This window comes from Alligator sinensis, unplaced genomic scaffold (assembly GCF_000455745.1).
Source record: "Alligator sinensis unplaced genomic scaffold, ASM45574v1 scaffold1381_1, whole genome shotgun sequence".
NCBI lineage: Eukaryota > Metazoa > Chordata > Crocodylia > Alligatoridae > Alligator > Alligator sinensis.
In genome coordinates, this window is record NW_005843000.1 from 249271 (window position 1) to 263429 (window position 14159).

Consider the following 14159-nt stretch of genomic DNA (forward strand, 5'->3'; position numbering starts at 1 on the left):
CATTCAAATATTTGTTCAGGAATCTCCAGGTAGGTTTTTCTATCAGGAAAATAAACCCAGGATAATGCTCCCACATTAATTGGATGTGTATGTAGCCAAGGTCTCTGCCCAGTCAGCCAGTATGACAATCAATGTTAGCATCACACAAGTGCCTGTGAACACTGCATGTGGGGCCAATGTGGTGCACACCACTTACTGCCCATAGGTCAACCTGAGACCAGGGTCCAGCGCTGGGGACTGGATAATGTGGCTCCATGGGCTGTGTCTTTGCCAGCCCTGCTCTAACTCCCTCCCAGGACTCCCAGCACAGTACAATGCCAGACAATGCATCCCTCATGCCTTTAAGAGAAAACTGAGTTTTTATCAGCATGTGAAGGTTTTGAATACACCCTTGAATGTTTTTCTGTGGTTGGTGGGAATTGCTTGTGGAGATGGAACAGCACTAGGAAAGTGTCTGCTCCTTCGCATATGGATACGATAAGGGAGATTGGTAATTTTTTTTTTTTTTACTCGAAGGGATTATTTTGAGAAACTTGTCTGACCTCCTCCAGACCCTGACAGAAGGACTATACTCAACTTCAGCATCAAGCCAATAACCTGTTGGAGCTATAGCACCTCCCTCAGCAACACCTCCAGAGTTGACTTGAAGACTTCAAGCAATAAAGAAACTCCCACAACCCTGAGCACTTACCTTCTCTATTATAAACCTAGCTCTTATTCCTGTCTGAATTTGTCTAGCTTTGCTTTCCCAACACTGGGTCCCAATTACACCTCTTCCTATCAGACACTAGTTGTCTGCTAACAGAAATCTCCACTGCCAGTGGGCATGTGGAAATAATGATGAAATCACTTCCTGACTTTCTCTTCAATGAACAAAAGGGAGGGAGTGTTTTTCCATCTCTCACTAGAAGGATGACGTGATTTCTTCCAGCTCTTACTTCTCATATCTAATGGGAAGCTGCAACTTGCAAGCTACTGGAGAAGATCTGAGCCAATCCAAGCCTGCCACTGTATGATGGTCTCTCAAAATCCACCTGCTGCACATCTACCATCACAATACCCACTATGGTTCAAAATGCCACACCAAGACTGTAAAGCAGAGACTTTCTGGTATGAGGATGGGGGTTGACATCACCACCAAACAAGTTCCTTATCACAGACCCTACAGTCTGCCCACCTGGCTTCAACCTGCCATGCTGTCAGTGGGCCTTGCTGAATAGGTTCTGGGCACGGCAAGGTCCGTGTTGGCCATCCCCACCGTTGGGGGTCTTTGTGACAACCCAGACTACAGCTATGGCAAAGCACACACCATCTCACATATTGTCGAGGGCTGCCCACTGATTCATTTCAGTGGTGGATTATGGGAATTGAACATGGCCACTGAGAGCACTATAGGATGGCTTAGCGATTACACACATGTTGACTGACTGACTAGAAGAGAGGCAACATGCTTGGTGAACCATCTGTAGTAGCATCCGAGCCTTCTTTATCATGGCTTATTCTACTCTGCAGCACTGTATGGCAACACTGTGGGCCCAGTGGATGTTTGTAGCACATTTGCACACCAAGGGCACCATCGCATGCTATGCCACACTGTGGGGAAGTGGCCTATCTTGTGAGAGCTGGTGGAAAGTGGAGATGGACGGCACAGCTGGAGGTTATCTAAGCTGCAACAGAGGGACCCACAATGGGTTGAAGGAGCATTGGCTTCTCTGGGTCAGTATTGCTTCGGGGCCCATACGTGTTGGGAGGAGAAGCTGACCTGTCAGCTGGACTGTTGATCTTGCCTCACATGTGCTAACAGCAGAGCTTGTAACTTTGTTTTTCCAGGGGCAGATTTCTCCTGCACTTTGTATCCTAGTTGCAAATCCTGTTGAATTATGCAAATAGAATAAAGCTTATTTTCTCTTTAATGGCACCTGTCAGATAGCAAAGCCACATGCTGATGGAGAGGGTTTCTTTAGGGGAGTTATTGCCATAGTATTGAGGGCGAGGTGGTGGTGGGATTCACGGACCCTCTGGTTGTCCTGGCTATACCTGGGCACCTGGTCATTTGGGTCGGGGAGTCAGAGGTGGCTGGACATGATGCTGGTCACATCCCTCCCTTGCATGCTGTTGGCTATAGACACTGGTTGCCCTCCCACCCCCTTTCTCGTACATGTGTCAGGATGTTTTTAAGCCTCCCACAGAGGCACTGGATGTTGGCGGCAGTCAAGGCTGGGGATGGGGACCAGGCTGTCCCAATGCTCCTGTTGGGACCAAGGCCAGAGGCTCCTGGCTAGATAGTCTTGCGCCTCTGCTCAGGACCAGACCGATGCTGCATTTGGGGTCAGGAAGGAATATTACCCCGTGGTTAGATTGATACAGACTGGGTTGGGGGGCTGAGGTTGCCTTCCTCTGTAGTGGGGGCTTTGGCCTCTAGCTCTTGAGTGCATATTAACAACTTTTTACAGCAGCAGGACGTTGGCTGCCGTGGTCTCCCTGCTTCACCTGCGGCAGGTTCGGGTGCGATGCCTGGAGTTGCATCAGGGTTTATGATAGTTTTATGAAGAGTTTAGATTATGAATTTGTCTGAGGAGGTTTGGATAGGGGCGACCCTGTCTCAGGCAGGGGGTTGGACTAGATGACCTCTGGAGGTCCCTTCCAGCCCCACTTCTCTAGGACTCTGTGACACCGCTGTACAGTTCTTATTTATTCTGGACCACGCAATTCTTTATTTGAGGGCTTTGGCTTCTTCCGCCCTGGAGTAAAAGCAGCCAAGACCTGTGGTGGCTTGGGGGCTCGAATGCGACCACCACAGTAATCTGCAATAGATGGCCTGTCCCAGAGGCAGGACGCAGGCAGCAAATGCAGTAGAGAGAGGTATTAGCAGAGGGTAAAATGAAACCAGAATTGACTTTTAGCCTAGAGCTTCTGCTAAATCAACTCTAACTGATAACAGGGCTTGCTGTGCTCTGCGGGCTCACAGATTATCCCGTGCTCAGCCCCCCTGGGCTTCTAACCCTGTTTCTGACACTGACTGGCTGTGTGGCCTTCACCAAGTCTTTGGCTTGGTCTCTGCTGTTGTAAAGTGAGAGGTGGTGAGCCGTGTTTGCCTGAAGTCACAGCCTCTGACGAAGGAAACTGTTGCCTATGAAAGCTCATGCCTCTCTGCACCAGTTAGTCTTGAAGGGGCAACCCTGCCCTGCCTCCTGCTGTTGTAAAAGGGGTAGTAATACTCCGTGTCATTGCACAGGCAGCAGAAAAGCACAATTTAGGATTTCTGCAAATGCTTGCGTGCTGCAACCTGGCTCCTGCTCAGAGCCCGCTCTCCCGGGCATGCTCAGCGACTCCTGTGAGGGCATGGCGTTGCCACCATGCCCTCCCCAGCCCTGCCCCGACTCCCTCTCCACCACCGACTTCCTGCAGATATAGCTTCTCCCGGGCTGCCGCTGCGTGCAGGCAGGACTATACGTGTCTACGGATTAGTCTTTCCCAGCCAGGAACAATCCCCCAGTGCAAGAGGAAGAGCAGGAAGGTGTCGGGCTGTGACCACTGAGGTTTCTAGGCAAAGACACAACCCCGTACAGGGAGACATTTATAAACTGTAAAAAAACAACCCTAACTATTATTAAAACAATTGAACTGTGGGCATTAAACGCTTAAAACACTGGCTTCCTCCTGCCCGCCAGGTGAACGAAAGCTTAGAAGGACAGGAATTGATATGGGTACATATGGGTGGATGAATCCAAGTGAACGTGCCTGGGCACCCTTCAGACCTGGTTAGATGTAAAAGAGTGCATTTAAAAACAAAGGCAGAGCAAAAGCTGTCGATTCCAAGTAGAAAGATGGGCAGCGGTCTCCCTGCCAGCTCAGTCTCCATCCAACCATCCCTCCTTCACAGTCAGTCAAAGGCAAGCTGCACGGCTCTCGTCCCCCGGGGACCGAATGCGATTCCCGTTCTCCATCTTAGACTTTGGAATCTGGGGTTTTCTCTGAAATTTCCGCCAGCTTCTCCTTCTCCGGGTTTGCTTTTGGCTCCTCTGCGCTGCTGATTTCCCTCTCCTGCTGTCTGAGAATGAAAAACACAGCCAAGAAGCACAGGAGAGCTCCCACTTCAAAGAAAAGCTGGAGTCCAAGGTACCTGGGGTGGAGAAACACAAAAGAGCGGAGCGCTAAGGGAGAGGGATTTCAGAGCACGGCGCCTGTCAGACAACGCTCCAGGGTGGGCAGCCAACAAGCCCCGAGCTCTAGCTGTTTTCAGTCAACTCAGAGGGAGGGCAGGTAACACCTAGACTGGCTTAAATGCTATTAAATCTCAAGCAGACAGACATACAAGCCTATTCAACTGGTGTAAAGCGGCTTGGAACGGTTCAAGAGCATACCTGGAAAATCAAGTGCTCTTTTGAAGTGGTCCAAAGTTACATACGGGCACCAGCGTTATGTGACGTGGGTCTGACTGGTCCTCCAGGCATCCCACATTGCATTGCTCTTCTCTCCCCCACCCCCCTCCTGTACTGCCAGAGCTCTACTGCCCCTTTTTTGACTTTTCTTGGCACTTTTTTCACTCAGCTCCCTTGCACTGCTTGGTCAAGAAAAGTTGTTCTACAGCCAGACGTGTCTGCACTTCCCCTCAATCGTGGTCCCCCATCATCATACCCCAGCCCCAGCCCTTGGGAATTCAGAAATATGGGTCCAAACCCTACCCCCCCACCAAGTACACTGTGGGGATCAGTCAAATGCAGGCTATCGAAGCATAGGATCATAGACAAGTAAGGATGGAGGGGATCTCAAAGGTCAACTAGTCCAACCCCCTGCCTGAGACAGGATCATCCTTATCCAAGCCAGTCCAGACAAACCTTTCTGCACCGGAGAGAAGGGAAAGCAAAAAAAAGTGAAAATGTCCCCAGCCACAGCTTATGCACCCCCGGGGTATAAGCACTCCCCTCCACACCACATTTCCCACCAAGCTGTGGACCGATCCCCAATCAGCGACATGGGGTATTGGTTTAATGACGTGTGATTGCTCCCTGACAATGGTGCCAGTGGAGGAAAGGAAACTGGAACCGAATATTGACCTCGGTGTAGTGATGGCTGGAGGATTGGATTCCTACAGCATAGCACGACCAAAGGATAATGCCCATTCAACTGCCCTTGTCCTAATTTGGTGTCAGTAAATCACATAGAATCATAAAATCATAGAAAATAATGGTTGGAAGAGACTTCAGGGGATCTAGTCCACCCCCCTGCTCAAAGCAGGAGCATCCCCAACTAGATCATCCCAGCCAGGGCTGTGTCGAGCCGTTTTACTGCAAAAGGGAAACATCTAATAAAAGATTGTGCCCAGAATCCAGGCTGATGGGCACCTCCTCAGGGCAGCAGCAAACCCTGCTCAGTGCAAGGATGATAGAGTCAGGCCACAAGTTAGGCCATTCGATCAGGAGCTGTTTAGTGATTTGAGAGCATGGACAGACGTCGAATGACATTGGTGTAAGGAGAAGAGACTTAACACTGGGTGGTGCGTGTCTGCTGATCCCTACCGCTTCATCCGTCTGCTCCTAATCTTCAGCAAGTGAAGTTAAACCTCAGTCACTTAATCCTAACTTAAACAGGGGGTGGAAACACCGTGGTTTAGCTGCACAGACAGTGGGTAAGAAGCAGACGGATGAAACGCTGACACTAGATGCAGCTGCACTGCAAGGGGTGACAATGCAAAGTAATGCGAGTGTTAGTCTTGCTCTGGGGCAGGTGGGATGGTCCCTTCCAACCTCCTAATGATAACGGAGGCCTCTAAGAGCTAGATGCTCAACCTCACCGCTCCACTAAAGTCACAAACAGCACGAGGTGACAGTGCATCAGTGATATGTGTGGGGGGGCTCTCATAGGCTCTAGGGTGCCCTGTGTTCATTCATGCACCGTGGGAAGGTTTGGGGTGGATGTGCCACCCCAGGATGAAGTATCATCCCTGAGAGAGATGGAGAATCCCTAAGGATGTCATAAACACACGTTGACATGGCATGTTTTTTGCCAAGGGATTGCACTGTGCATCAAGTGCTTTCTGGAGACTGCCCTGAACCCCCCGGCAACCCTCCACCCTGCTTCCCGCTGAGCGCTCTGTCCTACTCAGACCATTTCCAGGAAGCAGGTGCACAGCTGTTCAGGACTGAGTGGAAGGCTGTCCACCGGGCAGAGCAGGCTCCTGTCCTTGGCAGTGGCTAGAGAAAGTATCCATATTTATAAGGGAAACCAATGAACAGATCCCCGGTCCCTCACCTGACTTCTACCAACACGGGGATCTCGGAAAATGCAAGGGATGGTTTGTGGATGCTCCTCCGCAAAAGCTATTTGGTGCCTCCCTGTGACAGTGAAAATCCCGCCGAGCAAAACTCACGACGCTGCCTTCCTCGCGCTCTTCTGTCTGCCCGTCCTTCCCTCTCGTGCTCATCACCTGACTACCCGAACTGAGGCAGCATCTTGCTCTTAAAGATGCCCCCAGCCTATGCAAAAGGAGCGTGGAGAGGCAGCGGCACAAGGGCCGTACCTTTGTCTGAAGAGGTCGTTGTTGTAATACCGGCACGCGGCTTTCTGATCGCACTTCCTTTCCCAGAGGATGCAGGTCGTGTCAATGGCGCTTCCGTACAGCACTGGTCCTGGCATCCAGGCTGCAAAGCAAGCAGATGGCATGTGAGCATCTCCATGCCCAAGGACAGACCTCTCCTGCTTCTCTTCCTAGGCCGATCTGAGAAATTGCAGAATGGCTGGTGAGCGGTCTCCTGAGATTGGCCTGGTGCTTGAGAGAGACTCAAGCAACGAGCAGAGAGCTTTGTCCCGTGCCTGAAGTGGCCATGTAGCTATGGGATGCCTAAAGCTGCTGCAGCTGAGAAGGGACAGTGCAGGTCTGCTACCAGACAGGACCGAGTTCACTCCATGGCCATGGCAAAACAGACACAGGGCGAAAACGAGTGGGCGCATTTACATGTGTGCATTTACACAGTAACCACAAGTATTGAGCAGTACGGATGTGTGTCTACATGTGTACGCCCACACTGTGCAGCAAATATGGTGACTTAATGCTGACTCGAGTGTAAAGTTGATACCTGCATCATATAGGTATCAAATTAATGCCCAATTAGTTACTGCACAGTAATGCATGTGTAGACACCTTATTGCACAGTAACACTGTGTGTGTGGACTGACTTGGTTCTAACTTTAGTCCCAAGTCAGTCCACACAGAGCCTTAATGCACGTTAGAGCCTTCACATGTAGACGCAGCCTATTCTCGCTTACGGCACAGTAACTTACTGCGCAGTAAATTTAAGTCAGCGTAAATGCACATGTAGACATGCCCAGTGATCACTGCAATGTTAAAAGCAGTTAAAAGAAGAGTAGGGTGCCCAAAATTGCGCTTCGAAGACATTTGCAAGTAGGATATGAAGGCTTTTGGAATTGGCTCAAATCTTGGGGGAGCCTTAGCAGGAGACAGGACAAAGTGGCGGTCCCATCTCCACCATGGAGCCCAACATCACGACAAGAACTGGCCTCTCGAATTACAACAGAAATGTGACCAAAGGAAACAGCCCCTAATGCCGTGTGCACCTGTGACCACTGTGGCAGGACCTGCAAGTCTAACATGGGTCTCTACAGCCACAAGAGAAAATGCCCCACCAGTCAGCAGAATAGCTACACTATCCACCCTCACTCGCTGATGAGCAGATGCCATGTATAAGCAGTTAAAGATTAGTTCAGTCCGAAGAGAAAGGGACAGCCCTGGCCTGGCTGAGGGCTGGATCAGACGTGACGGGTTTTTCTTTTTGTGCTTTTCTGTATTAAGGGCCCGTGGCATATAAAGGCAAACTCATTTCTGCCTGTTTGTTGGGAACATTATGAGAATGCTCGTTATCAGGACTGCAATAGCAAGTGCAATGCTCGCTGGGTGAGGATTAATTCCCATCATCATAAAAATAATGGACCTAATTGCTGAACATTATTTCCAGCCATTAGGATGTGTCGGAAGCAAATAGCCATTTAGGCCCAGACACTGTCTGAGTACCAGGAAGGTCCCCAAGTTCTTTGCAGAATCTATTTAGAGAGATCTTTTCCCCACTTCCCCCTGGACAGACCCCAGGGGTCCAGCAGCACAGTCTCCCCTGGCTGGCGATAATGTTTCAGCACTGGCTGAGGAAAGCAAGACGCCCTCTTAACCCCCAACACCTCCTCTTCTTCCCACCAAGGTATCTTCATTCATCTCCCACCTGCGCCCTGTGGAGGCCAAAGAGTGGCATAACTTTTCACGTCTGCTTTGCAACAGCTTTTCACTTACCTAAAACTCTCAGCAGCATAAACTGAATCCCGACAGCAAAGGATTTATCTTCGGGTTGAACAGTCCTGAAAAATAATAGCAAGAGGGGTTGGCTACCCTCCAACAAGCATTGCTCATTTACACCCACACAAATCCTGGAGCTCTGGCTTCAGTCCTTGAGATGTATCACAACCACGGGGTTGTAATCTCCCTGTTCCTTCGTGTTCATATTTTGCCCAAGGGAATTCACTGTTAACAGCTAACTTTATTTTTTTTTAAGATTAATGTTGTTTCCAAGCATCCATGTGTTTAACAAACGCTGTTCTGACTTTGAGCAGCGTAGTGGTTTTAGCACTTCCCCATCGCACCCCGTAGCCATCGTTTTAGAGGTTCACCTCAGGACCTAGTGTGTGTTTGGGTGTTCAAAATATCACCTAACAATAAAGACAGTCCTTGATGCCAGATGCCCAGAATTACTATGTGGAAACACAGGAGATAAATTGTTAGACAAGCCTGACAAAGTCAATCAACTCCGTGTCATGCTTGCTGGAAAGTAGTATATGTGCTTGGTGTTCCTGTCCCATTCCTGATGGGAAAGTTAGGAAAACACCACTTACTAGATGATTTCACTTTACATATGGAGAAACTGAGGCACTGAGACACTAGTGATATATCCAGGATCATAATGGGATGCGAGTAGCACCGGGAACAGAACTAATCTACAGAGAGCCGGTCTGGTTTGTACCCATAAGCATATGCTTCATCTCAAACAATAAATGTCTGATGCAGCTTCTATGAACTCGACAAAAAAATTCCATTTGGGTTCATTGGCCCTGGCTTTGGTCCTAAGTGCAAATGTGCAACATATAGTTTCTATGGAGAATAACACAATGTGACCAGCTTTACAGAATCAGAGAATCATAGTAAATGAGGGTGGAAGGGACCTCAGGAGGTCACATCTAGTCCAACCCCCTGCTCCAAGCAGGCCCAGCCCCAAATACATCATCCCAGCAAAGGCTTTGTCTACCCGGGGCTTAAAAACGTCCAAGGATGGAGAGTCCACAACCTCTCTAGGGAGCCTGTTCTAGCGCTTCACCACCCTTCTCGTGAGAAAGTTTTTTCTAATACCTAACCTCAACTTCCCTTGCTGCAGCTTGAGCCCATTGCTCCTTGTCCTGTCACCTGCCTCCACTGAGAACAGCCCAGCTCCATCCTCTTTGCAGTCCCCTGCAGGGAGGTGAAGGCTGCAATCAAATCCCTCCTCGGTCTTCTCTTCTGCAGACTCAATCAGCGCAGTTCCCTCAGCCTCTCCTCACCAGTCCTGTCCCCAGCCCCCAACCATTTTCATTGCCTTCTGCTGGGCTCTCTCCAACTTGTCCACATCCTTTCCGTCATGGGGGGCCACAACTGGACCCAGGGCCCCAGATGTGGCCTCCCCAGTGCTGAGCAGAGGGGAAGAATCACTGCCCCGATCTGCTGGCATCGCTCCTACCAATGCAGCCCAGGATGCCGGTAGCCTCTTTGGCACCAAGGGCACACTACACCAGAATGACAGAATACCTTGGCCAGATCAAGCTTTTTGCTTTCAATGGAGTCACTGCCATTGCCCTCCAATGGACCACGATGTGGATTGGACTAGATAAGCATCATGACCCCTTCCTGGCTTTAAAATGCTGTGAATGTCTGAAGGAGGTGGCATATATAAGTGGGAATAATGGAAGTTATTTATTTTAAATACATCTGTGAGGAGGGCATCTCTGGTTGCCAGCTGAGCCCCTCACATCACGAAGGGTGAGCAGTCCTACATACACACATGCTATCAGTGGAGAAACTATTTACCAGCATAACGGCTGGAGTTTTTTAGGGTGTGGTGTCCATAGATGTGCTCTGCACACATGGCTCAGATACTTGGGATCAGAGACCTGTGCTCTCGTGCTATGTACTGAGGCCAGAAAGGGCAGCAAGCATCTGACCATAGCATTCAGCCACTCCACCAGCACATATGCAACCATAGCAGGGAAGGCTGGTGGGTCATGGCATACACAGGTCCTAGGAGATGAATTGAATGGTTTGAAATGCTGACAGCTCCTCAGTGCTGATGGCTGCCCCACAGTGGGCGCGTCTACATGTGCACAGGTACTGTGCAGTAACTTAGGTTACTGCGCAGTAACTGAAAATTACTGCTCAGTATGGGCGCATGTCTATATGTGCGCGCCTGTACTGTGCAGCAACTATGGTGGCTTATGGCAACTTGGGCATACATTTGCTACCTGCATGATGCAGGTAGCAAATTTACACCCGAATAGTTACTGTGCAATAAGGCACGTGTAGATGCTTTACTGCACAGTAACCCTGTGTGTGTGGACTGACTTGGGACTAACTTTAGTCCCAAGTCAGTTCACACGCAGTGTTACTGCTCTGTAACACCTGCATGTGTAGATGCCGGTGTAAAAACCACTTACTGCGCAGTAACTTACTACGCAGTGAATGCACATGTAGACACGCCCAGGGAGCAGCTTACAGCCTGATGTTGTTGACTCACTGCTTAGCACTGCAAAGGATGGAGCTGCAGTGGATAAAGAGAGATGGAAAGAGCCTCTGCAGCCGAAGAGGAGCAGGGACCTACTGTAGTAGACCCGGCATAGGGCTCTACTAACAAGTCACAGCCCTTAGGAATGGTTTGTGCAAGAAAAGAAGAAAACAGTTCTAATGATCTGACATTTGACTGAAAAACATCTCTTCCTTTCTGGCTCAGGCACATAAGAGGGCTCCGCATATCTGCTGGCAAACTGGGGGTTAGTAGGTCAAGTTTATTGCATGCTGCTGCAAAGGCAGAACTGCACCGAATTTGTGCCCGCCTTTTCTGGGTCTGTGATCTGCTCTACCGTAAAGACACAGGCACCAGGACCCAGAGAGAGAAACCCAGGCAAAGCCAGCAGCAGATTTAGGTCAGGCTAGCTGTACGTGGTAAAGGACAAGAAGGAGACTGGAGTGGCACCGGCAGGGACTCCATTGAAAGCAAAGGTATGGGATGTGCTATCATTCTGCTCTGGTTGTATTTTATCCCCACTTTGCATTGGGGGGCATTGCGATGCAAGGTGTGAGGCTGGGGGGAGCAGTCCCCAGAGCTATTCCCCAGGTGCAAATTCAGCTTGAGATGAGAATAGGCCTATGAATGGACTCAGATTTACTGTTACCTTGTCACTGAGCCCATCCCCATTTGTCTACTTATCCACCTGATGGGTCTTGTTGCAGTGCTGCCCGGGGGGAGGAATTATCCTCCTGTTCTCATTTCTATAGAGCCCCGATGGGTGGGGCACGCGCCCTAACTTGGGCATGAGTCTAGCAGAGGACTTAAGTGTAACACCCTCCACCCCAAACACCTGTGCTTTGGATAAAATGGACTTGGCTCACGGTTCCTGCCGTCATATTCCCATCCCCGGACTATGCCATCAGGAAGGGGAGCTACCGGACCGAGCGCAGCGCGTGCATGTGGCGCCACGTTACCTCAGGATGAGCATGAAGGAAGGCGTATGTGAAATGCTCGCCAGGATGCCTGCCAGGCAGGACAACACGATAAAGGGGATGAGGAACCGGGAACAGTTGGTGCCGCAGGTCCCAGGCTTGGCGTATCCTTCCAGCCCATTTCCAAGGATGCAGCTACATTTTGTGTAATTCTGAAAAGACAAAAGGAGACAAAGGGTGCTGAGCTGCCTCAGGCTGTGGAGATGCAAGGGGCAGAGGACAGATGTAAGGGAAGGTGAGAAAGGGGGGCCTGCCACACAGGTCAGACCATGCATGCCATCAGTTGGGTTTCACAGATTCATAGGCTGTTGGGGGCTGGAAGGGACCTTGCAGATCATCGGGTCCAGCCCCCCCGCTCTAGGCAGGAAGACAACTAGGGTTAGGTGACCCCAGCAAGGTGACTGTCCAGTCTCCTCTTGAAAACCTCCAGGGTAGATGACTGCACCACCTCTGGAGGGAGTTTATTCCACAGTCTGGACACTGGGAAGGAGTTTTTCCTGGTATTAAGCCTGAAGCAGCCTTCCAGGAGTTTATATCCATTGGTCCTGGTCTCCCCCGGGGGTGCCCTAGCAAACAGTTGTTCACCGAGCTCCTGATGCATTTGTCTGATATAGCGGTAAGCTGCTATCAAGCCCCCTCTCAACCTTCCCTTCTTTAGGCTAAAGAGGCCCGGGTCCCTCAGCCTTTCCTCGCATGATCTGCCTTGCAAGTCCCTGATCATACACGTGGCTCTTCTCTGGACCCTCTCAAGTTTTTCTATGTCCTTATCGAAGTGCGGCGCCCAGAACTGGACGCAGTCCTCCAGCCGCGGTCTCATCAGTGCTGAGTACAGCGGGAGGATCACTTCCTTGGTTTTACATGAGATGCGTTGGTTGATGCATGCCAGCGTGTTGTTTGCCCTGCTGACCACCGCCTCGCACTGATGGCTTATATTCATGCGATGGTCAATCATTACCCCTAGCTCCATTTCAGGTGTGGCGCAAGTCAGGCTATCACCTCCGAGCCTGTATGTATGCCGAGGGTTGTTTGACCCCAGGATCTGCCTTGCAAGTCCCTGATCATACACGTGGCTCTTCTCTGGACCCTCTCAAGTTTTTCTATGTCCTTATCGAAGTGCGGCGCCCAGAACTGGACGCAGTCCTCCAGCCGCGGTCTCATCAGTGCTGAGTACAGCGGGAGGATCACTTCCTTGGTTTTACATGAGATGCGTTGGTTGATGCATGCCAGCGTGTTGTTTGCCCTGCTGACCACCGCCTCGCACTGATGGCTTATATTCATGCGATGGTCAATCATTACCCCTAGCTCCATTTCAGGTGTGGCGCAAGTCAGGCTATCACCTCCGAGCCTGTATGTATGCCGAGGGTTGTTTGTCCCCAGATGGAGCACCTTGCACTTGGAAGTGTTAAACTTCATCTGGTTCTGGTCTGCCTAACTCTCGAGCCTGTCCAGGTCTGCCTGCATCTGCAACCTATCTTCTGGTGTGGCCACACTGCCCCATAACTTGGTGTCATCCGCAAATTTGGCTAGTGAGCTTTTCACTCCCCCATCCAAATCATTGATAAAGATGTTGAAAAGCACCGGTCCAAGCATGGACCCCTGAGGAACACCGCTGGCCACTTCGCACCAGGATGACATGGGTCCATTCATGGGTCCCTACCATGCAGCCAGTTTCCCACCCACTGACCCGTCGAGCAGCTGAGCCCACAATCTTCCAGATGTCTTGAATGTGCTTCTCCCTGCCTGCTCTTGCAGTGATTCTTCATTGCTTGTTGTTCAGGGATTTCATTTCATGCTTTCTATATGCATAAGGTGTTTACACATGGATTTATTGCCATGGCAGCATTTGCTAGTGCAGCTGAACATCTTAGCGCCTAAGAGCAGTCATGGCATATTTTCGTGGCTTAAGAGCAATCTCATCCTTGGCTTGTAAAGGATTACATTAATTATGGGTCCATTACAAAGCCAGCCATGGGGTACTGCCGCAGCTCCAAGTTCCTCCCCACTGCTCATTGCTTGTCTCAGGGAACGGACCAAGGTTTGCCCTGGGATAACTCCTTATCCCCACAAGCCTCAGCCCCATTGCCCTTATACCGCATCTCACAGTGGCAGCAGGGGAATCTCTGCCAGCTCCAGGTAGTTTCCCCTTGGGTTGGGAAACAATTTTAGGTCCCCCTTTCTGCAGAATGGCCTAGCCTGGAATATCACTTGCCCTCAGGTCATGCTTTAGCATAGGCAATCACGAAGGAGGCAAAACAGCCAACTGATTTATTATATAGGAGAAAAGAATTACACAATTAAATCTCACCCTACAGTTTGAAGATAGAGCACAAAGCCAAGTAGAGTTTCTTCCCTTCTC

General features: G+C 50.2%; 1 protein-coding gene across 2 annotated transcripts in view; it reads right to left on the bottom strand.

Annotated features, from left to right (window-relative positions):
• Positions 1 to 340: 340 nt before the first annotated feature.
• The window catches only part of SLCO2B1 (solute carrier organic anion transporter family member 2B1), a 119866-nt gene continuing 106047 nt past the window's right edge, over positions 341 to 14159 (bottom strand). For both annotated transcript variants that reach the window (XM_025193034.1, XM_025193033.1), the window contains exons 12-15: positions 11786 to 11955; positions 8300 to 8364; positions 6521 to 6641; positions 341 to 4123 (exon numbers count right to left, since the gene is read on the bottom strand). In XM_025193034.1, the coding sequence (XP_025048819.1) occupies positions 3949 to 4123; positions 6521 to 6641; positions 8300 to 8364; positions 11786 to 11955 (531 nt within the window). In that variant the 3' untranslated portion in view covers positions 341 to 3948. The remainder of the gene's footprint in view (positions 4124 to 6520; positions 6642 to 8299; positions 8365 to 11785; positions 11956 to 14159) is intronic.